Source organism: Electrona antarctica (genome assembly GCF_951216825.1).
Source record: "Electrona antarctica genome assembly, chromosome: 2".
Taxonomy (NCBI): domain Eukaryota; kingdom Metazoa; phylum Chordata; class Actinopteri; order Myctophiformes; family Myctophidae; genus Electrona; species Electrona antarctica.
Genome location: NC_136807.1, coordinates 33,281,100 through 33,305,322, shown reverse-complemented (window position 1 = coordinate 33,305,322; position 24,223 = coordinate 33,281,100). Strand labels below are relative to the sequence as shown.

Genomic DNA, 24,223 nt, shown 5'->3' with positions numbered 1-24,223 from the left:
CCGATGAAGCCGGTCGATTTGACATATGGCTCGAGTGTGTGCGGCAAAAACTGTGGGAGGAGTAGTGCGGCAAAGTATCCTCATTTACAATAACAATAGTCTGGTTGCCCTGTTAGGGCAACCACACTAATAAAAAGTGTTACAATTTCAATAGTCTGACCACACTAATAATCACCAACATGAATTATGTTTGTTATTTACAGCTAGGTAGAGTAGTGGGGCGAAATGGAAAAGGGCCTGATGGAGGGGAAAGGAACTGGTCGGAATAACGTGTTCCTCTGCGCGCTACGTCCGGCCGGGGAAACTCTCTCCTGTCAGGTGAAAAGAAGCAGCTTGGACTCCTCATGCATAGAAGGAAGCATGAGGTCAGTCCGCTGCCCCCCAGGTTGGCAGAGGAAGTGTAGCGCCCAGGATTACATTGGCCTGGGTGAAAAATTGGGTTACAAAATCGTGGGATACAGATTATAAAGAAAGACATAACTGGGTGGGGCATGCATTTCCAACTTGCATCGTTCCAAGTAGGCCAGCCCAACGGGCCCAGCTCGAGGATCTATAAAATCAGACCCGTCTTTTAAGTGAGTGGTACTGTACTGTACTGTACTGTACTGTACTGTACTGTACTGTACTGTACTGTACTGTACTGTACTGTACTGTACTGTACTGTGCTCCTCCCTGGCCTCTGTGTGTCTGTGTATGTGTGTGTGTGTGTGTGTGTGAGACGTGTGACATTGTGTTGCAGCTTTCCGTGCTCGGACACGCATACACACATTGAGTGGCTACTAGCACCACTCAAAAAACACACGTCCAATCAATCAGTCTAACATCAATTACATGCTCAACTCCCTCTTAATCTCTGAATGACTGGTCAATATAGATATTAAAGTGTATAATGTGTCCCTGTCAGTATGTGTTCGCTGTTCGTTACAATTGGATTACTCAGGTAACTGTGGATTACTTCTGACGTATTAGCGGCTCGTCGTCTCCAGAATTCAGGTTGAGGCGAGCCTCCTCCGTGCGAGAAAAAAACTAAGATGGCGTCTCGTTGTAAAGACAGGATGAAGTGATGTGGGTCACACAGTGATTGATAGTGGCATCATTAAACCAAGTGCAAGACGCTCGTGTACAAGCAAAACGACCATATGCCGTCGATAGCTCAGACTCATGCATTTGACGGGACGGGATACATGGTGAAGTGAGGGGCTGAAAACGGCCAACTTTAAAGCTAGCTAACGGGGTTAGCCTGCTAGGCTAGCTAGTCAACTGGACCACAACACAGCTGGCCACCGTTAGCTAACAGCTAGCCACTACTAGCCACCAACCACCACCACAACAAGGGAGGAAGGACATTTGCAGTCATTCCCCGGGACATCGAGGTGTCTACGGGTCAGTCACGGGGGGTGCGATCATAATATTATAAAGTACAAATAATGTCTAATCAGGTGCAGGTGGAAGATTTGCTAGCTACATGGGGGCTAACCGGAGTGCTAAGTATAGTTAACGTAAACCGTGGGAGGTGCTGCTGCGACTGGAGGCCGCAATGCTAGCCATGCTACTGTAGCCTTACATCACATCCGAACAATGGGACTCCTTGGGGTTTCAACAACTGTTCAAAATAAAACATTTGAGTCATTCGTGGTAGATAGTTACATTTTATCTGTCTGGTGTATTTTCAGTGTCTGCTTAGGCTCTTGTCATAGTAAATTATTAACCAGTGGTATTAATACGACACACCGGGTTATTCCAAGTTTAACAGTTAACATTAATTGGCCTCTTTTTTTTTATTGAAGCGAATTGTTGTGAACTACTGATCATATTTGTCTCTGGTCGTGGTATATATGTTCAGTGTTTATGCAGTTGGGTAACGGTGGATTTGTAGACGCTTGTGTTGAGAATTTGACATCAACCTTAAAGAGGTGACGGGCCGTACGTGGCTTTCGTGATGGGGTCCATGGAGTCTTCACGCCATTGTTTGTTTTTCAGGCCCGTGAAGAACCACAGAGCATCGTTTAACCCACATGCCAATAATTAAAACTCTTTGGCGTGTTCTGATGGGTGTAGTGTAAACGTCTCCATTGGAGATGTTCTGGGTTTGATTTGTTTGCATACTGTAATAATACAAGTTTTTGGAACATAGATTTAATTTGCCTACTGCATAGTTTTTGACCTGAACTCTGGTATTTATTAATTTATGTTCATTCGTTCATTTATGTATTATGAAGTGGATCCATGGAACATTATTTAGTGATAATATGTGTGTTTACTGTTTGTCCATAAGGGGTTCATAAGGGCATGGCATTTGTTTTGTTGTCTTGTCTGTGATGTTGGGGGAGGGGGGTTGCCCGGGTTGGAAATGACTCTGAGACCAGACCAGTTTCAAGACACAGCTCCTCCCCCTACCATCTACCTATGTCTGGAATGGATGTGTGCTGTTGGGTCTTTAACTGATGCAAGTTACAGTTATGAAAGATACAGAGGAAATGAATATCCGGTGCATTTCCTCTCCCAAGTATTATGGTGTAATGATGTCATAACAAACCAGGAAGCTCTGAGTAAACAAACATGACGCAGCTTGTTTTAGGGAAAAATCAGTGAAATGCTCTTAGACTAGAACTTGACCTGCATTAGGCTATGTAAAACTGCTACAGTGCTTATTGTTAAGGTACGTTTCCATCTGTTTACTGAACATTGAGCAGAAAAGTAATTGAGAAGTGTTGTCGAGGGGTTGTCTCATTGTATATTGTATCCTTGTGAGGACTGAGGAGGTAGTACATATTGTTCATGATGGCATGATGGTGTCACACGGAAAATAGAAAACTTTACAAACTCACAACGCGTTGCAGATGCGACACATTGTGAGCTTGTAGGTCTGCTGCATAATTTAGGCTAAAACCTCCTTGTCAGGTCAAATACTGGTCACTGTTGGACATGGTGAAACATTTTGTTTGATTAGTTCATGCTCATGCTGTCTGCCTGACTTTGTAAACTTATTTTGGATTTTGGGCCTTGCTGTTGCCAGGGTGATGGAGGTGGAAGATTTTTTGCCTCCACCGGAGTGCCCAGTGTTCGAGCCGACATGGGAGGAGTTTCAAGATGCCCTAGGCTACATCGCCAAGATCCGTCCAATCGCAGAGAAATCTGGCATCTGCAAGATTCGACCTCCACCGGTAAATATTAGTTTTTTTGTTTAAATAAAGGTGAAATATACTGACAATTTGACATTTTAACTTGTGGCTTCAGTTTAATTATATTGTCCATTGCAACTCTAGGAGTGGCAACCACCCTTTTCAGTGGAGCTGGATACGTTCAAATTCACACCCCGCATTCAGCGACTTAATGAACTGGAGGTTTGTTCCTTCCTTTTTATTATTTTTTTATAGTAGAGTGTTATTGACATGATTGTTACCCACATCAACCCTATCCTCTATATTCTAGGTATGTAATAAATTAGAATAAGCATTTATTTGGTGAGCACATGTGTGAGCTTGTATTGTAGGTATTCGGTAGGTTAGTTTCGACAAAGATTTTGAGCAGAGGTTAACGAAGTAAGTACATAGGGTTTAGCCATTTAAACCCTATATACTTAGTTGACCACGATCCCAAGGGGTCTATACTAGGCCCTCTCCTTTTTCCCCCTGTACACTAAATATCTTGCGTTGTGAACTTAATATGAACTGAATAGGGAATCTAGGGGTTAATGTGGTCAATGATATCTAACAATTGTGGTCCCTTTTTTTTTTTAAATTGTAGGCAGAGACACGAGTGAAGCTGAATTATTTAGACCGTATTGCCAAGTTCTGGGAGATCCAGGGATCCTCATTGAAACTTCCAAATATTGAAAGGCGTATCCTTGACCTCTTCAGTCTATCAAAGGTAAATATGATAGAAGTGGATGGATTTCCCCATTCTCGTTCCTTTCCTCCATACTACAGTCAACATTATTGACACATGTATTTATTTTTCCAGGTTGTTACAGAAGAAGGAGGGTTTGATGCACTTTGCAAGGAGCGGCGCTGGGCCCGTGTGGCTCAAAGGCTAGGCTATCCCACAGGCAAGAACATCGGCTCCCTTCTGCGGTCGCACTATGAGCGGATCGTCTACCCCTTTGAAATGTTCCAGTCTGGTGCCACGATGGTAACACTATACCCACACACCATTGTCCCTTTGTGTTAGCAGCCAATAACATGGAAACAGTCATTCTCTTAGTGAATAATCTCACAATGGCTGTGTAATGTATAGTTTGCTTTTGACAAAAAAACAAAAACATTGAGAATGTTTATCTCCATGTTTTGATTAACCATTTTAAATTTGGCATCCCTGTTTTTTTTATATTCCCTGTCTTATAAAAATGTTTCAATCGCAACACACTGAGTTTGAGGAAATGCTATTTGTGATGTGTACTGTATAATTGGGCTTAAGTGGTTAAAATAAAATCACTTTATTGCCCCATAGTATCCTCTCAAACCGATGAGTGAACCATGTCTTGTGCACACTGCCAGTAGGCCACAGTATGGTTTTACACATTTTATACATTACAAATACTTGGAAGTCAATGTTTCTCAGATCTGACTGAAACCGTACCCACATTTCAAGTCACATGTCATAAACATAACATTTAGAAATATGCTATGATAGATAACTGACATCACAAGCTGTCCAGATTAGGTCTAAAGGCCAGTCCACACCAATGGAATGGCCTCACTTTGGAGCCACACCATTGCCTTGTGGACCCCAAGATCCACAGGATTCCAATGTTTTAGTATGTGTTTTGACCTGATCCATTTTTCCTTCCCTGTTTAGCCACCTCCCAAGCCAAAGCACTATGATGGTGAGGATAAAGAGAAAGAGTACAAGCCTCATTCCATCCCATTGCGTCAGTTAGTCCAGCCCTCCAAGATGAGCAGCTATGGACGCAGAGCCAACCGCCAGCCAGAAGTGAGTTGGTGCACCTATGTATCCATAACTGTATTTCAATGTCTGATCTTATCAGTTGCATCTCTTAATTACATTTTTTGGGGGTATCTACACACACAAGGAGCCTATGTCACAAGACCAAACCGAGAAGGTCGGAATGCCTGAGAATGTTTGTCATTCTTGCATTCATTTAATGCCATGCCCTTGGTCACCTGTAAATCATCAGCAATGTTGAAGTCTGTGTAAAATGCCTTCATGGAACACACTTAGATTTGATGTGCAAGGCTGCTGTACTTTATACCTCATACTTTAAATGCTTAGTATGAGGTATAAAGTACAGCAGCCGTGTGTTCATAAAACAGAAAGATTGGGTAAGACTGACGTTATGTATCTTTCAGGACCTTTCACTGCTTCGTCTCAACCATTACTCTATGGCTCTGGGCTCAGATATTTTGACATTCCGTTTTTTTTATTTTTGGAATGTTGCCACTACTGTTGGAGATACACAGGTTCATCCCGATGTTCTGGGCATCTTTGTAATGTTAGTAAAAAGCAAGTAATAGAGTAACGTTTGAGGCAGACACTCTACAGTTCACTGTAGTAGAGGAGGTGCGGGTTTACCTCGCAGCTATGTCGGCTCCGCTTACAGGAAATACATAAGCTGCGACCATGAGACTCGTTTCTGAATTTGTCTATATATATATATACATACATACATACATACATGTATACATGTATACATGTATATATATATATATATACATACATACATACATACATACATACATACATACATGTATACATACATACATACATACATACAGGTCCATCTCAATGAATTGGAATATTTTGTAAAAGTTCATTTTCTTCCGTAATATAATTCAAAAAGTGAAACTTTCATATATTCTCAATTCATTGTGCATAAAGTGAAGTATTTAAAACCTTTTTTTGTTTTAATCTTGATGATTATGGCGTACAGCTCATGAAATTAAAAAAATCAATGAATTAGAATATTTTACGAGACCACTAAAAAAAAGATTTTCGGGCCTGTGCTAATTAGTCGGGCCAGGCCGAGCCTCGGGCCAGCCCAGTTAGAGCCCAGTTTAATAGGACCCGGCTTGAATTAATAATAATGAATGAAAACACTGATTCATTTTATCACTTAAAGCTGGCCTCACACCACAGGAGCTTAAAAATCCTAACCGATTTTTTGAGTGGTGCAACCACTCCCTTGTGTGTGGTGGGTGGCTGGGTGCGTCTGAGCACGAAAACAGCATGGTTGTTTTTCACCACCTGTGCGCAACCTAACACACACATAAACACACACGCACATATTGATAAGTCAAAAACGACAACCTTTTTCTTTGTATTGAGAAACTTTACTGAGTTGAACGTACTGCAAAATAACAAACTGGCCACTGCCATTGATTCACATAAAAGCCTGCGTATAGTGCAAAGCCCGCTGGGTAGTGGGAAGTACCATAGAACACACCAATAGAGTGGCAGAACCGTAAGTACCATAAAACAGAACATTTACACATATTAACTGTAAATATGGTGATTTCGGGTGTGCCAGTACAGTACAGTAGAAGGTACAGTAGAGGGACCCCTACACGGTAACTGTCATTTATCAACCGTTTCGGACGCGGGGCGGCTCGCCGGAACCAGGCCGGCCCCCTGGGCGCGTTCCTGTGGGTCTGGAACTTCCGCCCCCTCCCCCCCACACACACACACGGGTGTGATTTTTTAATTTGGTTTGCAACTTTGCATCATGCACATTTGGAGAATTTAAACAGAATCTCTTCCGTATGCATATGCACACACTATTTTAAGATGGCATGCCTGGCAGAATATTGAAACATTGAAACGTACATTTCCTCCATCTCAGCTGTCCAACCCAGCCAAACATGTTGTTTTCTTCTGTCGCACCTGGATAACGTTTTTCATTTAGTGATCCTACACAGGTTAGCATTAAAAATCTATAACCTGTTCTCTGTAAAATGGTTGTTTTGGAGATTTTTTTTAATTTTTTATCCGGGTTAGCATGTCATGTTTCTCCAGTTTATCCTGTAACAGTCACACAGGAGTACATAAGGACGATGGAATGGGATGCACCCAGAATGCAATGCATCCTAGCATGCTAGCTCTCTGCCACGCCTGCTGTGCTGCTACGGTGCTTCAATCTGCTGCTGTCGCTGCTCATTGCTCATTTTGCTCACCTCTGTTTTCTTTCACCTCATTCTTTTTCTCAGGCAGCTGTACAGACATGTATGCATTTCCTTTGCCATATCAATTTATGTTTAGTGTTGTGCATATTCTCTACCTATCTCCTGCTGATGTTCATGGACTTTCCATTATCATAATTGTGGTAGAATACTTCACTTTGATTTCCAAATCCAGTAGAGGAACACATTAAGCTTATTTTATCTTCATATAATTGGTCCTTACTAATGCTCATTATAAGATGGCTCCAGTTCCCTCTACTCACTCTGCGTCTCATATGTGGGCTCTGGACATAACACTTTGACCGCATAACCCACCACACACGACATTTATTCCATTGTCTTTCCACGCGTAATACGCTAAACCCGCTATGTGTTTAATTTGCCGTTGTTAGATGATTATTATGGAAATCCGTCTTTGTCGCGGACATTGTGACGAGGCGAACGCGTTATGATGATGTAACCGGAAATCAACCGCCGGCTTGCAAGGGCTTCTGGGAAACTGACTCCAATGCAAAGTGAACGAGGCGGTATAGATAGACGATCTTAGCCCATTTTGCTCTTTGTCTGTGACCCGGATCGCGCAAGTGGCTTATGTGTCGGCTCAATAACAAATCATGGGACTATTTTCAAGCGGATTTTAATGGATCAAAGGTGCAAATACTTCGGCGTATGCTCCAAAGGTAATTAAACAATCCCGGCAGTCACGGTATCTTGTAAATTATACTGTAACGCGTGTGACGCATATGACAAAAATAGCCGATCTGCAAGCTCACGATGCGCTGTTTGCTTTTAGATTTACTTATTTCACTGAACACCAGCATAGGACGTAAGCATATTTTTGAAAATGTGGCGCAAATCTTTGAACATATTCTTTCAGCGCGAACATTTCTTACTCAGAGGCCTCAACAATTTCATAAAACCACTAGGCCACTACCTATCATAGCAATCTGATGAATGGGCATTGTTCAGTCCATGTAGTGGCGTAGCCTACTATTGTTATTTCTCATTTATTTGCTGTCATTCCTTCGTGAGCATTATAAGTGGTCGTGTTTTGAAGAAGCACATGTAGTATTTGTATAGTTACCTAGCCTACGGCATTATATTGGTAATTCTAAACACAGCAAGTCTTGATCTAATTTTCACCATGTCACCGCTGGAATTCAGCAGTGACAAATTATGCCCACAAACAATTATCTGAAACAATGTCCAGTTATAACTTATAAATCTACATTCTACTGTAGTTAAAGACAGACATTTGTCACTTTACTCAAACTAAACTGTGCCAGTTCAAACTGGGGAAGCTGCACAGAAAAGTGTCTAAATGAGAAGTTAGTGTTACATTTCAGTTCAGCTCCAGCTTTAGAATCACAAGTATTTGAGACAATAAATCTCCTTTTTTTTCTTTTTACCACATTAACCCCATCATTGTGGGCAAGTCACATTAGGTGAAAATAGCATGTCTAATAGCCCTGTGAGCTTGTCGATCTGATGTTTTCTGCACAGATGGGCAAAAAGCGTGGGATTAAGTATAGAACACTGGGGGACCCCAGTTATCACCAAAGCATATAAGGTTTATTAAGTATAAAGTTTAAGTGGTTATGGTAAAAGGAGACAAATGCAAGGTAACATCTTCCACTACCATAACCTCATAAGACAAGCTATAGTTAACATTTTCTAAGAGACCTTTTAGAAGAACATGGGGGACCCGACCTTTATCATTTTTGTGGATATCTTTGCAATATTTAAATGTTAAACATGTTTTAACACAGTCCGTTAACCCCATCTGTCGGCCTGGGTATCATTAGAGTTGTAGGGAAGGTAAAAAGCTCTGATGCAAAGCCCTTATCATGATGCTTCCTTAAGGTGTCCTGTAATCTCCTCCCTACACTCAAACCCCCAGTAAGGCTATCCAACGTTGAAGATGCCACTACCTACTGGCAAAATGTGGAATTGCAGCACTTTCATGGAGGTGGACGGACGTTCATGACTTCACGTGCGTAAGCCTGGACCTCAAAATTGAGGTCCGGGGCTAGGCTAGGCTAAACTTCCGCTCGCTCGAGCCATTGAGTTATAATTATTCTTCCGGCAGTCTTCCGGGTGCTTCAAAACGCCACTGAGCAACTTCCACTGAAATGAATAGCGGGGGGGCGGGGCTAACCCTCCGGTTCGGTCTCTATTCTTTTATTACTCTATGCCTACACTGCCTGACTCTGGTTTGGTCTCTACCTCGCTCTCATTCCCTTCGCTCCTCTTGTCTTAGTCTGTTGTTGCTGTTGTTGTCTCCCCTGCAGGGTCCAGAGGAGCTCACCCCTCCCCATCCTCTCACCACTGGCTCTCAGCTCCTCGCTGCAGCGGTACAAGCTCACTCTCCGCCCCTCTCTCTCTCTTCTCTCACTCTGTTTCTCTGTCTTTCCTAGCCCTCTGAGTATGAACTCCTCTGGTGGAGATGATGTGTAGATCTTTATTTTTATTTTTTTAGAGAGAAAAAAAAGAAAGATTTGGTGTAGAGAGAAAATTATTAAGGGATCAAATGTAGACCCTGGAGTCCCTGGTCAACACATTATATAGGGTATAAGTGGTTAAAATGATAATAAACTGCATACACCTATACCATATTTTATTTCAAATCAACAGCATATATTGATATATTAATTTCATGCAGTGCTGCTTTGAGACAGCTTTTAGCAAAAACATAGCTGGTGCCTATAATAAGATCTCAGGAAGAAGTCTGTTTTATATGAAGTTATACATTTTTTTGATAGTTTGGTATTGCAAAGTCTTAAAGCAGTTGTAGTCACACTACGGACCCCTGACACCAGCAACAATTATGGATTTCTGATCGCATCTCACATTCTGTCTCTCACTTGTACTGTACTCTATCTATTCGTACTTTGCTTGAATGCTTTCTTGCTGGACAGTCTGTGTGCCTCTCTGTACTGCTGTTATGCCTTGCTGTCCGCTCACTGCTGCAGCATTGTGTGGCTGCATGCTTGAGTGCATGTCACTCAAAACTCAGTAGGTTGAGTTTTTACATGCTTTCCCTAAACCAGTGAACACTGTCTCTTGAGAAGATGCGTGGAGGTGTTTTGTATCTGAACAATGTGCCCCTCAGCAGTGCCAGTGATGACTGAAAAAGAAGATTACATTTCTTTGACAACTAGGTGTTAACAAGCCTCCTTTCTTCGCAAGGTGTATTTAGTGTAGCTTGATTGGCCCTTCTCTAGTGAAGAGTGGTGCATGTTGGTGATTTAAGTTGTGACTGGTGGTGGTGGGTCTTAACATTCTAGCTGTGCTAATGTTTCCCTTCCATTCTAACCTACATAGCGTCATCCCTCGTTGTGATGCAGTGTTCTAACTCTGTTCTGTTCATTGGCCCAGGCCCTTGCTTTGCTGTCTGTGTGCTTTGGAGAGTTGTTGTGTGTGTGCACACCCCTCATGCTGACCACTTGGTTATGCCTACAGCCTGAACCGACTGAGGAGGACATCGAGAAGAACCCAGAGCTGAAGAAGTTGCAGATCTATGGGGCGGGACCTAAGATGGTGGGACTGGGCCTGGTGGCCAGGGAGAAAGGCATGAGAAAGAAAGGTAGAAGGTCTTCTTTTGGTGTTGTGAAGTTGATCTTTCGGCCCCAAAAAGTCCTAACCTGCTTAGTTACTGTTTCTATGGCTGTCAAAACAAGCCTTTCACAAATTACATGCTTGTTTTGACTTTAACTAAATGATGATGATGACGGCTCTTGTTTTCCCAGATGATCTTCCTCAGACTGTTACAATTAGGGACATTGCGTCTCCTCCAGCAGCCTCTGTCCCCAGCGGTGATGCCCCGGTCACAGAGCCACAAACTACAGCAGCTCCAGAGACGCAGGGTGACGACACCGCGTCCTTCCCGCCACCGCCTCCTGCTACCATCACCGTTAAGACGGAATCCAATACTGAAGTGAAGATGGAGGACGTAGAGGAGGCTGTGAAGGACGAAGTCAAAGAGGAAGATGATGGACCTTGTACTAAGATGACCATGAGGCTCAGACGCAACCTCGGCAATCAGTTTGTAAGTACAACAGACAATGGCAAACGGTACATGAGTTATAGTTAAATGTAGGGCTGCTACTGTTGATTATAATATATATATACTATATATTTCTTGGTTCCATATTACAAAATGAAACATATTTCTGACTGCTGATTTAAACGTATTGAACAATTTCAAGATGTCAGTTTGGATTCACATAATGTGTGATGAGCATTTGCCACAGTTTTGTACTTATCTTCAGTTACTTTATTATGTCAATGAACTGCACAGATTGACAGATTTGTTGCAGCTCTAAATGCCCCTGCCTGCAGGCTCTTTTAGCAAATCTCTTCCTTGTAAAATATATGAGGCGGATTCTCTTACACTCTTGTTCGTTCCTCTGATCTCTCCTCCTTTTTGCTCAAGGTTGATTCGTTTGTGTGTCGAATGTGTGGCCGCGGCGATGACGATGAGAAGCTCATGCTGTGCGACAGCTGTGATGATAACTATCACACCTTCTGTCTACTGCCGCCGATCACGGAGCCTCCCAAAGGAAACTGGCGATGCCCCAAATGTGTGGCAGAGGTACAACACAGTTGGCAACTAGGTGTATTATATTTTGTTTTTTTCTTCCCTTCGTCAGCTTACACTGTTTTCTCTGGTTATCTTCAGGAATGTAAAAGGCCGAATGAAGCATTTGGTTTCGAGCAGGCGACAAAGGAATATAACCTGCATACCTTTGGCGAAATGGCAGATGCTTTCAAAGCGGATTACTTCAACATGCCTGTCCATGTAAGGACAACACACATGCACACAGTCTGTATTTCACCTCACTGTGGAACGTGGAGTTCTTGACTGGCGATAGTGTTGACCCACTAATCGTACCCCAACTAAAGCAATATTTTGTTGTGAATGTTGAAATGGTAAACATGTGTAAACAGTCCAAAATTGGTTCACCCGATTAAAGTGGAACTCTGCTGATATTTAATGTGAATCCTATCAGTCTGTTGTGAGGACGACAGGTCACAATTTGACATAACGCTCAATACGTTCTCTGGGTCGACAGCTTGCTCTTTAAAATCACTGGAGGCCTATGTGAAATTGTGTTACAATGAGTGTTACTTGGGCTGGTGGCAATTTTGCACTGCAGACTCTCTAAACACGGGACATAACACTAGAAGGATTCACATGAATTCCTCTGTAAACGCACTGGATGTGAGAGACTGCGTGTTGTTGGGTTGCAGATGGTTCCGACAGAGCTGGTGGAGAGGGAGTTTTGGAGGTTGGTCAGCAGCATCGAGGAGGATGTGACGGTGGAGTACGGAGCCGACATACACTCCAAAGACTTTGGTAGCGGTTTCCCCATGAACACCGGCCAGAAGGACCTCACAACAGAAGAGGAGGTATGTGAAATGGTCTTCATCCAAATTGCTTTATGTTTACGCAAGACTTCAACCTGCTCACCTGAGCTACTGCTGCCTCACATTCGGTATGCTTGGATTCTTTAAACAACGGTCCATTTATAACCGTTGCTCTGAGAAACGAACTAAATTTGTCAAACAGATGTTAGCAAGTAGTTAGCCTACAAAATTCCCATAGCAGATTTGTATCCATTATTGTGGGCTTGTGTAGCGCGTCCACTATTTGTTATCGTAATTATTCCCAGGGCCATTTTCCCTCTGGGCTGTGACGTCATGTGGGTCATCATCGAGTAGAGAGCTACTCGAGCGCACACTGTTTCTTCAGGAACAGTATTTTCTATTATTGTGGCTTTAAATTAGCTACCGTTGTAAACGATAGACAGGATGTTGAGTAGGGTTCCACACGTTTCCAGAATTTTGAATTGGCCTTTACAATTTGTCTTTTCTCAGTTCTCTGAGAATCTTGTTGGATTGAGACTAAGTAACCCTAGTGATGCTGCTGTCTTTCATCTTCATCAGGAATATGCTCGCAGCTGTTGGAACCTCAACGTCATGCCAGTCCTGGAGCAGTCTGTTCTGTGCCACATCAACGCAGACATCTCTGGGATGAAGGTGCCCTGGCTCTATGTGGGCATGGTCTTCTCAGCCTTCTGTTGGCATATCGAGGATCACTGGAGCTACTCCATCAACTACCTGCACTGGTAATGATCTCACATGGTTCCTACCCTCCATTTACTACAAATGATCTCACATAGGGCCTACCCTCCATCTACTGGTAAAGATATCTCTGTAATGATCTCTCAGGGTGCCTAAAGTAATTGTAAAACTCTTGGTCGTATGAATAATTTTGATGCGCAATATTCGCTGGCGAGTATTTTGCATTCTCTGAGTTAAATGAATACTTCAGAGCTCATGTATGTGCTGCTGGCTGTAGAGTAGGTAGAAGGGTGCTATCTAGAATCCATAGGAAGGTGAAAGGTTGTTGGATCCAATCATTTCCTCCTGTGGTGTTGTCCAGGGGTGAACCCAAGACGTGGTACGGAGTTCCCTCCCACGCCGCTGAGCGACTTGAGGGAGTGATGAAGAAACTGACTCCAGAACTGTTTGAGTATCAGCCTGACCTCCTCCACCAGCTGGTCACCATCATGAACCCTAACATTCTCATGGGCCATGGTGTGCCGGTAGGTGTATACACACACACACACACACACACACACACACACACACACACACACACACACACACACACACACACACACACCATGATGCATAAGAACATCAAACTTAATTTTGACACCATATGTTGTACGTTAAAATGCAATTCAATCACACATTTAGTGAAAAGTATATAATGCTAATAGAAAAACAAAACACAGAATAAGAAATTATAACACAGGCATTCTAGCTCTAATCACTGACATCCATGCTTTTTGATTGACAGGTTGTGCGGACCAACCAGTGTGCTGGAGAATTTGTCATCACCTTCCCGAGAGCCTATCACTCCGGCTTCAACCAGGGATATAACTTTGCCGAAGCTGTCAACTTCTGCACTGCAGACTGGGTAAGACCATACACATTCTGACAATGACACACACACTGCTGTGTCCTCAAACTCAACACAACACACGTCACATGTAGAACTATTTTTGGCGCCCAGATGTCCCCCTTTGTGTGGGGCAGTCTCATTTCCAAGACTTTTCAGGCATCCCACAAATTGAGACCATGTCCCACTTTGTGACTGGCAGGCATCAGTGTTCAAATGCCCTAATAGTTAGTCCCCTAATAGTTGGCTTTCTGTTGTAAAGCTCTCACATTGCAAGATGTGTTTTTAAGCCTATTTAAAAATACCATGATAAATATCCACTAGGCTACAGTACCAAGTCACCCATGACAAAAACTTGCATTTTAAAACAAAATGTGAGGACGCCAGAGGGGTTTATTAACAAAATGATAGGCAATATTAGGCCCATGGTCGAATATTATGACATAAGGCATTTTAATAGCAACCTTAGTGTTAAATTGATAACCCCGTCCCATCCCCCATCCCACTTGTTCCACACAAGCGATACTTCTGTCCCTCTGATGAACAGTCTGGATCTGTTCACCCTAGCGCACAACCAAGTATAACTGAAGGCGAGACTCATTTTCATGTTTCGCCAGGTCAACTTGGTTTTGAGATTAGGTTTCGCCATAATTTCTGAGAGGTTATGGGCTAAGATTAGGTTTAGGCATAGTTTTTGTGAAGTTAGGGTTTAGGCGCAACCTGGGGAGACACACCAATGAAAGAGGGAGTCCCATAACTGAAGCATGCTATGGCCTTCCCTCCTCTCTTCTCAGCTTCCTGCGGGTCGTAAATGTATCGATCATTACCGCCGCCTCAGGAGGTATTGCGTTTTCTCTCACGAGGAGCTCACGTGCAAAATGGCGGCTGCCCCAGAGCGGCTAGACCTCAACCTGGCCGCAGCGACACATCGGGAGATGCTCATCATCGTCCAGGAGGAGAGGAAACTACGGAAGAGCCTGTTGGAGAGGGTGAGCTTGCTGCTGTATTCCACCCTTGGCAGCAGGGTTGTGATGCCTAGATACTTCAACTACTTAAAAAAAAACAACAACAAACGTGTTCTATTCATATTGTGTGAACAGGAGCTTGAGTTTTATGAAATAGTAACCCATGTAAAACCTTATTTGACCACCAGGGCATTACTGAGGCAGAGAGGGAGGCATTTGAGCTGCTACCAGATGACGAGAGACAGTGTGATTGTTGCAAGACCACCTGCTTCCTCTCCGCTCTGGCCTGCTCCAACTGTCCTGAGCGCCTGGTCTGCCTCTATCACACCCAGAACTTGTGTAACTGCCCCACAGATAAACTCTACCTCAGGTATGCATCATCATTCACTTCATGCTCTCGTAACAGGAATCACAGAGAAGAAGTTGATACTTTATTAACAAAGAGTCATTACCACTTTTTGTATTAGCTCCCTAGCAGTTTGAAGAAATCCATTATCCGGATAGAGAAAGAAATAAGAGAAACAAAGCCAGATAGACACACATGGCAAATGGAAGTGGCAAATAAAATATACATTAGGTGCATGGTCATTTCTTTGCAGAATATCGTTCATGTGCAAGTAGAGAATTTGCACCAGATTATGGCAGCAGACAAAAAAGAACAATCACTAAAAAATAAATGACCAGTTTGGTGATACGATAGGCAGCCCAATGGTTAAGGCGAATAGCACATGCCTTCTTCAGCATGGCCCTGGTTCGACTCTCGGTCGGATGAACTGTTTGTTGTGTGTCCTTTGGACAATGCACATCCTCCGTTTATTGCTGCTGAGCCAAAACGAAATCATGAAAAACAAGACGGGGCCTCGCAACTCACTTTTGACCAAAATGTACTAGTGACAAATGACAGCAGATACAATGTTTTGACCCTTCCAGCCTTTTTCAAGGTCCCTGTTCTCTGTAATTCTAAACCTCTTGCAATGCTGGATAAAAGCATTGAGAACTGTGTTTCCCACCTGCTCCATATACAGTGTCTCAGTCTTCCTAGTTTGGCTGTCTTTTTAGTCACCCCTCAAAGCACAAATAGACCATAGCCTCTCTGACTTGACCGTTATCATCCCTCTTCCCTCTGCAGGTATAGATATACCCTGGACGAGTTATTGGCCATGTTACACCGGCTGAAGGTTCGCTCTGAGTCGTTTGACTCTTGGGCCAATAGAGTAAAAGAAGCGCTTGAACAAGAAGAGGGAAACAAAATAGGTAACGATGAACTCAGACACAGTCCATACATACAACACCTTAACGTCTATGCAAAAGGATGGTTTAAGATGGTTAAATAACATGCAGTGACACAAAGTGGATTGGAATTGCAGGGATCGATTATCTGGAGGCACTGAAGAAGGAAGCAACGGAGAAGAAGTTTCCTGAAAACGAGCTCCTTCAGAAGTTGAACACTATTCTTAAAGACATAAAACACTGCCAGCAGTCAAGCACTGAACTCCTCAGTAACTCCAAGACCAGGTAACATGCAACACTATGATTTGCCAGGGCTGACAAGTACATTAACATATATCGATACTGTGATATGAGACTAGATAGCGGCTAATATTGTGATTATCTTTTCCTGGTTTTAATAAATTAAGCCATATTTTATAGCCAATCTGCAAGCTCACAGTGCGTTACAGCACTGTGTGTTGGGAGCTTATAGATCGTCTATTTTAGCTAAATGAAGGCCAGAAATATTCACACTCTGGAGCCCTGATGGGTCTCAGACCTATCACATGACTAGCCGTGTCTGTTGGCCTTTATTTATTTGGTCACATACTCTGATTTCAGTGAAGGCAAGATGTCTCTGGCAGAGCTGAAGTCCTTAGTGGACATGATGCAGAACCTTCCCTGTGTGATGTGTCATCTGGAGGAGGCACAGGTGAGGACAGCACATTTATCAAAAACTTTTAAGTTTTTAACCATTTGAACCCTATAAATGTATAAACCGTTTCTGTAAAAAACCTTTCAGAATGTATTTATTTATTTCATTTATAAAAAACAAAAACGTTATGTTTGTGTTCCAGGCGGTCCTGCGGACAGTAGAAGAGTTTCAGGGTAAGGCACAGCTTCTGGTCAACACCAGAGACTGGAGGAGGGAGCCTCAGCCCCCGGAGCAGCTGAAGGCCCTGTTGGAGCAGGGGGATAACCTGCCTGTGGACGTCCCAGAATGTGAGTTGCTACGGGGGCTGCGGGAGCAGGGCTGCTGGCTGGGCGAGGTGAGGCGGGCGCTGAGTGCGGAAGGAGGCGGAAAGGGCGAGGTGACCTTGTGTGTCCTGAGGAACCTGATGGAGGCCGGCTGCAATGTGCCCCAGAGCGTCTCTGTGGAGACAGCCATGGCCGAGCTGCAGGAGCTGCTGACCATCGCAGAGCGCTGGGAGGAGAAGGCCCAGATCTGTCTTGAGCAACGGTGAGACAAAACACGCACAAGCACATGCACGCACACAATGGCCAGCCTGTGACATTAGTCATCTATGATGTAAACATATCACTCCAAACTTGGGCAAGGTTTCAGCTTATGAAATTAAAGTAAAATATCTTCCTACTTCCAGACAACAGTTTGCGAGATTAACTCACACAGGCAAAAACAATGTCCCCCTTTGCCTTCGGCCTGGCGAGGATAATAAAGTTTGATTAATAAATACTGTGCATGTGACTGTCAGGCTTTAGTCAGTTGTAAACCAGTGTAGCTTGTTGTGAGTTTCAGTATTTGGTTCTGATTTTGTGTTTGCAGGCAGAAACACCCTCTCTCTACGCTGGATGCCATCGTGAATGAAGCCCAGCTGATCCCTGTCAAGTTGCCCAACATCCTGGCTCTTCAGGACTGCTTAAGCAGAGCACGCGCCTGGGTCACAGACCTGGAAGAAATCCAGGTTAAAACATACTTAATACACTGTCAATAACATGACTGTTAAGCGTCATTAATACACTGTCCATAACATGACTGTTAAGCGTCGTTCAACGGTGTATAAAGTAGGCTTTACTCAGCCTCATCTGGCTTCTGTTCAAAATCACCTCTATTGTTTTACTCTGCTGTAATGACTAACATGTGACTCATAATTGGGTTGGAGTCGTCAGGATAATTTGTCCTTTTAAAGTCAGTTTAAAGGGGAATCCTGGACAAATTGATGGAAATGTCACGTTACATTTTGTTGTAGAATGGGGAACACTACCCGTGTCTGGACGACCTGGAGGGTCTGGTAGCCATTGGAAGAGACCTGCCGGTCTGCATGGAGGAGCTACGGCAGCTGGAACTGCAGGTGGCCAGTGCTCACTCATGGAGGGATAAGGCCACCAAGACCTTCCTGAAGAAGAGCAGCCAACACAGCCTGCTAGAGGTCAGTTATCACCCAGCGCAAAAAGCAAGTTTCAGAGGCAAGGACTAAAAGCTGCTGTACAAAAGACATACATGAAATAACAATCGCACCCGTGCGAGCGGAGCGGTGGAACTATACTTTTATTTTTATTAGAGATGCACAATATAATCTGTAGCTTATCGGAATCGGACATAAAAATACCACATCGGTATTCGGTATCGGATCTGTCTCAAAATAATGCAATTATTTTCACCGATATTGATGAAGCAATTATAATGTGACCGTCAATTGCTAAATTCTACATTAGTGTACTCATCTCATTCAGTAGTGAAAACAGGCACTCTGTATAATGTCAGAATCAGTATCGGCAGATATGACCCTGCAAATAATCTGATAACGGTCATAATTCCACAATAGTGCACCCCTAATTGTTATGTGACTGTGTGTTAGAATACTGTGTTATAGTGTGTGTGGTGCCTTGCAGTGCTTTGGAGCCAAGCACAGTTGTTGACTTAAAAGGATCCCTGGCTAATAAGACAAATATGCCTTAAAACATTATACTTGCCTTCTATAACTAAAATTAAAACACCATAATAATTTTATTTCTTTCATAAATAGACAATCTTTCACTCAATAGGAACGGCTCCCGTCGCAAGTTGATGTCATATGTCCATGTGTGGGCCAGGCATATGGAATATATGGCATGCACATGCTAATAAAAAGTATTTTAAATATTCCATTGATGCTCATATTATCCCTAGGAAGTATTTAGGTGTTTTTATTAACATATGCATTCCATACATTCCATAGGGCTAGACCACACATGGACATATGACATCATCAACTTGCGACAGGAGCAGTTCCTATTTAGTGAAAGATTCTTAATTTCTGAAAGAAATACAATATTTAAAGTGTTTATTTTAGTTGTAGAGGGCAAATATAATGTTTTAAGGCATATTTGTCTTATTAGCCAGGGATCCTTTTAAGAAGCTGCAGGGTCAATAGGTCCTACTCAGACAGACATTCTGTACTCAAACGGACATATGGACGGACAGACACACACATAGCTGTGCATTGGAGACGGTGTGCCACCGCTCAAAAAAAACGGGAGGGTGATATGTTCCTATGTGCTGGTGCAGCACCTGTCGGCAAGGAGTGTTGGGCAGTAGGAGTAAGACGAAGGCGGGGGTGGGGGTTCCTCACTGGCAGGTGAATCGGTAGGATACAACAGCAGTGAGTGGGAGGAATCAATGGGCATAAGGACAAAAGGCTAACGTCCCTATTCATATCATAATAGGCGAAATATATGCGAATATATGCAAACAATTGTGGGTTTGTAGAGCTATTGTACATACGTACAGTACAACAAAGAATATAGAGTTTAAGTGGTTGAAGTCCTTGCCTTACCTTATACCTTGCCTTGCAGGTATTATGTCCCTGTGCAAAGAGGAAGGAGCGGGTAGACGGCATGGAGCCAGTGGACGACGACTCGGACACCAACACTCTGGGCCTCTCCGCTCAAGACCTGAGGGACCCTGGAGCCATTGTGAGTCATCGATGTTTCGGACAAACGTTAAATCATGTGATGTCTGGTCTTTTCCTGTCTTTGTTTATGGAGTGGCACCTTGGAGGCGATGTGAATCTGTGGGGGGGGGGGGGGGGGGAGAATCTTGCCAAACACTGGACTAATAAGTCCTTTACACCGGCTTCTTTAATGAGTCCCAAATTAAATTATTATTGACATGAATTCCTACATATTTTAGAAGGTAAATGGCATATTTAAGAAATATCAGCAGATGCTTAGGCATACAAAGAAAATAATGTTTACATCGATATAAACGATTAAACCCAGATAAACTAACCTGCACTTCTTAAACCTTTAATCCTCACGTCCCTATTTTGGGCATGTCATTATAAACAATTGCTTTTTTCTTCCTCCCGAAAATGATCTTGTCTACAAACTTGTCAATCTGCTATGTGCTGTATTTTAAGTGTACCATTACTATTAAATAATAAGTAGAAAAGGGTGGTGGATGATATTGGGACGGTACAGGAAGGAAGTGTCTAAAAATGGAAACGGTATTGCTCATCCAAAAAAAGGTATGCTGATGGTAATTTGTGGGGGGACTGGAAAAAGTTCAGTTAAAATTTTAAGCTTATAAAAACATAGATAGAGCTAGGTTAATTTATCAGAAACTAAAAGGAAAAGTGCACAGGATGAAATGTATTGTGACTGGGACGAATAATAATGAAGCTGTGCATTGTCTCCATGCTGGGCCTAACATTGACCTCTCACCCTGACTAGGTGATGGCATTCAAAGAAGGGGAGCACCGGGAGAAGGAGGCTCTGTTAAGGATACAGAAGGTGAACATGTGTAAATCTGGACTTGAAGCTACGGCGGCTCACACGGGCGACAAAGAGAATGGCAGGTGGGAAGACGCCATGGAGCTCGATGCCTCCAGCCCCGCTCAGAACTCTGTAAAGGAGAACGGCAACGCCGGCCCGCCACAGTCGGTATGCGTGTGCGGCGGGCCGCCACGCGACCCTGAGCACCGATGCCACCTGTGCAAAGACTGGTTCCACGGCGGGTGCGTGCCCTTCCCGCCCCTGCTGCCCCTCACTGGGCCGATGCCCGCCAACCCCCTCTGCTGGTGGGACTGGGACTCACGCTTCTTATGCCCGCGGTGCCAGCGATCGCGCCGGCCGCGCCTGGAGACCATCTTGGCCCTGCTGGTGGCACTACAGCGCCTGCCGGTGCGTCTCCCAGAGGGGGAGGCGCTGCAGTGCCTGACAGAACGCGCCATCAACTGGCAGGGCCGCGCCAAGGACGCACTGGACATGCCCGAGCTGCAGGAGGCGCTCAAAAGGCTGCAGGAGCTCCGGGAAACTCTCTGCCGCCACGAGGTGAACGGAGGAAATGCAGAGAAGGACCAGGGTGAAAAGAAGAACGGGGTGATTGTGCTCTCTGACTCGGAGGGCGGAGAGGGAGAGGACGACGTTATCGACCTGACAGAGTCGCCCAAGAAGAAGGAGATGAACGGCACACAGGTCTGCTCCTTCAACCCTATTTTGTACATGTCATTAAAGAAGAGACATTTTTAACAATTTCTAAAACCGCAAAAGTACAAGCGTTACAACGCGTGTTGTGAAGCTTACAATCTATTTATGAACATGTTTAGGTTTTAAGTGATTAAAACCTTTTGTCCTGAATTCCCACTTCGTCTCTTCTTTTTCTTTTCATTGCCTGTCAAACAAAAGTACTATACAAATAAAATAAAGATTATTCGTATTCATTTTCTACCCAGTGAGCTGCTAACAGTATCATGTTATGTCTTGCCCCCGCAGACTGGATGTGAAAATGGCATCAGCAAAAAGTCAGATGTTACAGGTGAGTTATGTGTATTTGATAGAAATATGCCTTGTTTCGTTGTGTTTAAAAGCATCTGATAAACGTGCTCCCTCTCTCTGTCTCTCCCTTCCCACCAGATGTGGCTTCTCTTCTTCCCCTGCTGCCGTCGTTGCACGGCCACGTGGTGGCGCTGTCGCCATCCACCAGGAAGCATTTGGAGGAGCTGCAACTGGAAGGGGACGTGTTGGAGGTGTCCCTGGACCAGACCCATACCATCCACAAAGTCCTGCAGGCCGCCGGCGAGCCAACCAGAGACGCTCTGCACTCTCTCATCCAGGTCGGTTATTACACCAGAATAGATTCTCAAACCTTTTCATTTCCAGGACCCCCAGTATTAGGCCACGGACCCCCATAACACTGAGTGTGATTTAGATGTCCTGCATTAGATGTCCTTCTGATTAGCTGTCAGTAGTTAGTTGTAGTTAGTCATAGTTGTAGTTATTGTTCTTGTGAATAGCCTTTTACTCTGATCACATACTGATAATGGAGTCCTCTGTCAGATCGAGCTACAGGAGCAGAGAGGAAGCAGCCGTGGACGAGCCAAGGACTCCAAGAGGAAGAGGAAGAGCCAGCGGGGGGGCAGCGGGGGGACAGAGGGAGACCCCCGGTCACTGGACGTCTCTGAGTCGAAGAAAACTCGGTCCCTCTCAAGCCTCTCCCCTCACGTACCCAGCCAGGTCCAGCCAGAGGTAACCACGCTCCCACCTCCCCTTTTTTTCATAGTTTACTTTTCCGTGATTATTTTCCAAACTCTGTTTTGAAATTACTTTATATTCCTCCAAGATATGCAGATTAGTTTTATTTTACTTATTGTTTTCCAAAATCTAAAGCTTAAACCACTTTCAACCTATTTTGGAAGTCATTATCGGTGGACATTTAATAGTATAGGGTTTAAGTGGTAAAACAATTTAGTCTCGCTTCGTCAGATGTTCAGATATCTCCTCCTGTCTGGTGACATTTAAATTCAATATATGGACTAAAACTGGATGGAAGGAAATTACAAAAATAACAGCATTGCAACTCCTATGCAAAGTCAATGACATTAGGGCATATTAGGGTTTTCAAAGTAGTGGGTGTAGGTTTGTTGCAGCTGGTTTTCTCCACCGTTCAAACCTGTTTGTTGAATTTAGATTTCCTCAGAGATATCCAGTAGACATTGATGTTTAATGTCTGGCTGTGCAAGACTAAACAACTGTTAGAAACTTAATTTGATATCGTTCTTGTGTGTTTTCGCAGACTTTGTAATCGACGGTGGAACTCTGTAAAAAGAACAAAAAGAAGAAAAAAAAGAACGGTCAGACTTTGAAGAGGAACCTCTGTGGAACCAGGAGCCAATGTCACGATGTTGAAAGAAGCAGGTCCCCCACCCCTCCCTCTCCAACCCTCTCACTGCATTTAAACACTAAGAGAGTGATCATTTCTGAGCCTCCTTCGTCTACACTCCAGACAAACATCCCACCCCCCTTGTCTTCACACTCGTCTGACCTCCCGCTGTGCTCCCCACCCCCGTTCTCCCAGTGATCGTGTTTAGGCGTGCACAGGGCCGATGTCGTAAGAAAAGGACAGTTTTATTATTGGTCTTAAGTCGTCTCCGAGGACAGCCAGTAAGCTATGTTTTCTGTTTTTTCCAGCCAGCTGTATTATATGATGGTTTAAAAAACTGAGCCTGTTCCAACATGGGACAGTGCATTGTCAGGTCACCTGAACCCCCTCAAGTAGGAGGGATTTTTGTTTATTTGTTTGTTTTTGAGGGGGGAGGGGGTTAGACTGTTATTTTGGTTTTGTTTCTTGGGGGCATGATTTCGACAGCTGAAAGTTTTGACAGCTGATCATGTGCTAACACTTGTAATTTGTTTTTATATTATATATATATATCTGGTGTTGGATCAGGCTGTTTGAAGGTCACATGCTCTTTGATTATGCCCATACAATACAATAAAGTTTTTTGGGAAGTGTGGAAAACAGGCATTCATGTTTTTTGGTGCTACTCTCCCAAATGGATACCTTTACCTCTTACCTCTTACCTCTTTATCCCCTTTGTTCTTCTGTCTCGTGTAAGGACACGTCACTTTTTTTAAGGCATATTTGACCCCCGTCCCTCTTGACTCTGATGTTTTATTCTGTCCTTTACTATCTGACCCTATGCACTTCTCTCGCCCTCTCCCCCTCTCTCATTCTCATCTAAAAGTAACCACATTAACTCACTTTATTGAATTTTATTTCGTTTCCTGGGTTCAAATGCTTATATTATTATTATTGTTATTGATATTGCAGACACACAGTTGTCATGAGTTTGTGTATAAACTTTTCATTTCATTGTTGCCTTTTGTTTCTTTTCACTCTTGTTAGAAAATAAAGGTTTAGAATTGTTTAGGATTTTGAC

The 24,223-nt window shown here is 43.6% G+C and overlaps 1 protein-coding gene across 3 annotated transcripts; it reads left to right on the top strand.

Moving 5' to 3' along the window:
* The first annotated feature begins 965 nt into the window (after window positions 1-965).
* kdm5c (lysine demethylase 5C) lies at window positions 966-24,216 on the top strand. 3 transcript variants are annotated; one of them, XM_079488670.1, is made up of 29 exons: window positions 966-1,383; window positions 3,017-3,164; window positions 3,267-3,344; window positions 3,748-3,870; window positions 3,964-4,131; window positions 4,798-4,932; window positions 9,428-9,490; window positions 10,599-10,722; window positions 10,886-11,184; window positions 11,572-11,730; window positions 11,818-11,937; window positions 12,390-12,548; window positions 13,086-13,267; window positions 13,585-13,747; window positions 14,008-14,127; window positions 14,904-15,098; window positions 15,263-15,444; window positions 16,204-16,328; window positions 16,442-16,589; window positions 16,905-16,995; window positions 17,141-17,523; window positions 17,848-17,986; window positions 18,272-18,451; window positions 19,857-19,976; window positions 20,736-21,479; window positions 21,777-21,819; window positions 21,918-22,117; window positions 22,341-22,529; window positions 23,077-24,216. In XM_079488670.1, the coding sequence occupies exons 2-29, from the start codon at window positions 3,021-3,023 to the stop codon at window positions 23,083-23,085; spliced, it is 4,785 nt and encodes a 1,594-aa protein (XP_079344796.1). In that variant the 5' UTR covers window positions 966-1,383; window positions 3,017-3,020; the 3' UTR covers window positions 23,086-24,216. The 3 variants fall into 3 exon arrangements, with proteins under 3 accessions (XP_079344796.1, XP_079344797.1, XP_079344798.1); XM_079488671.1 differs by having other exon boundaries at window positions 966-1,397; XM_079488672.1 differs by lacking the exon at window positions 9,428-9,490.
* Window positions 24,217-24,223: the final 7 nt, after the last annotated feature.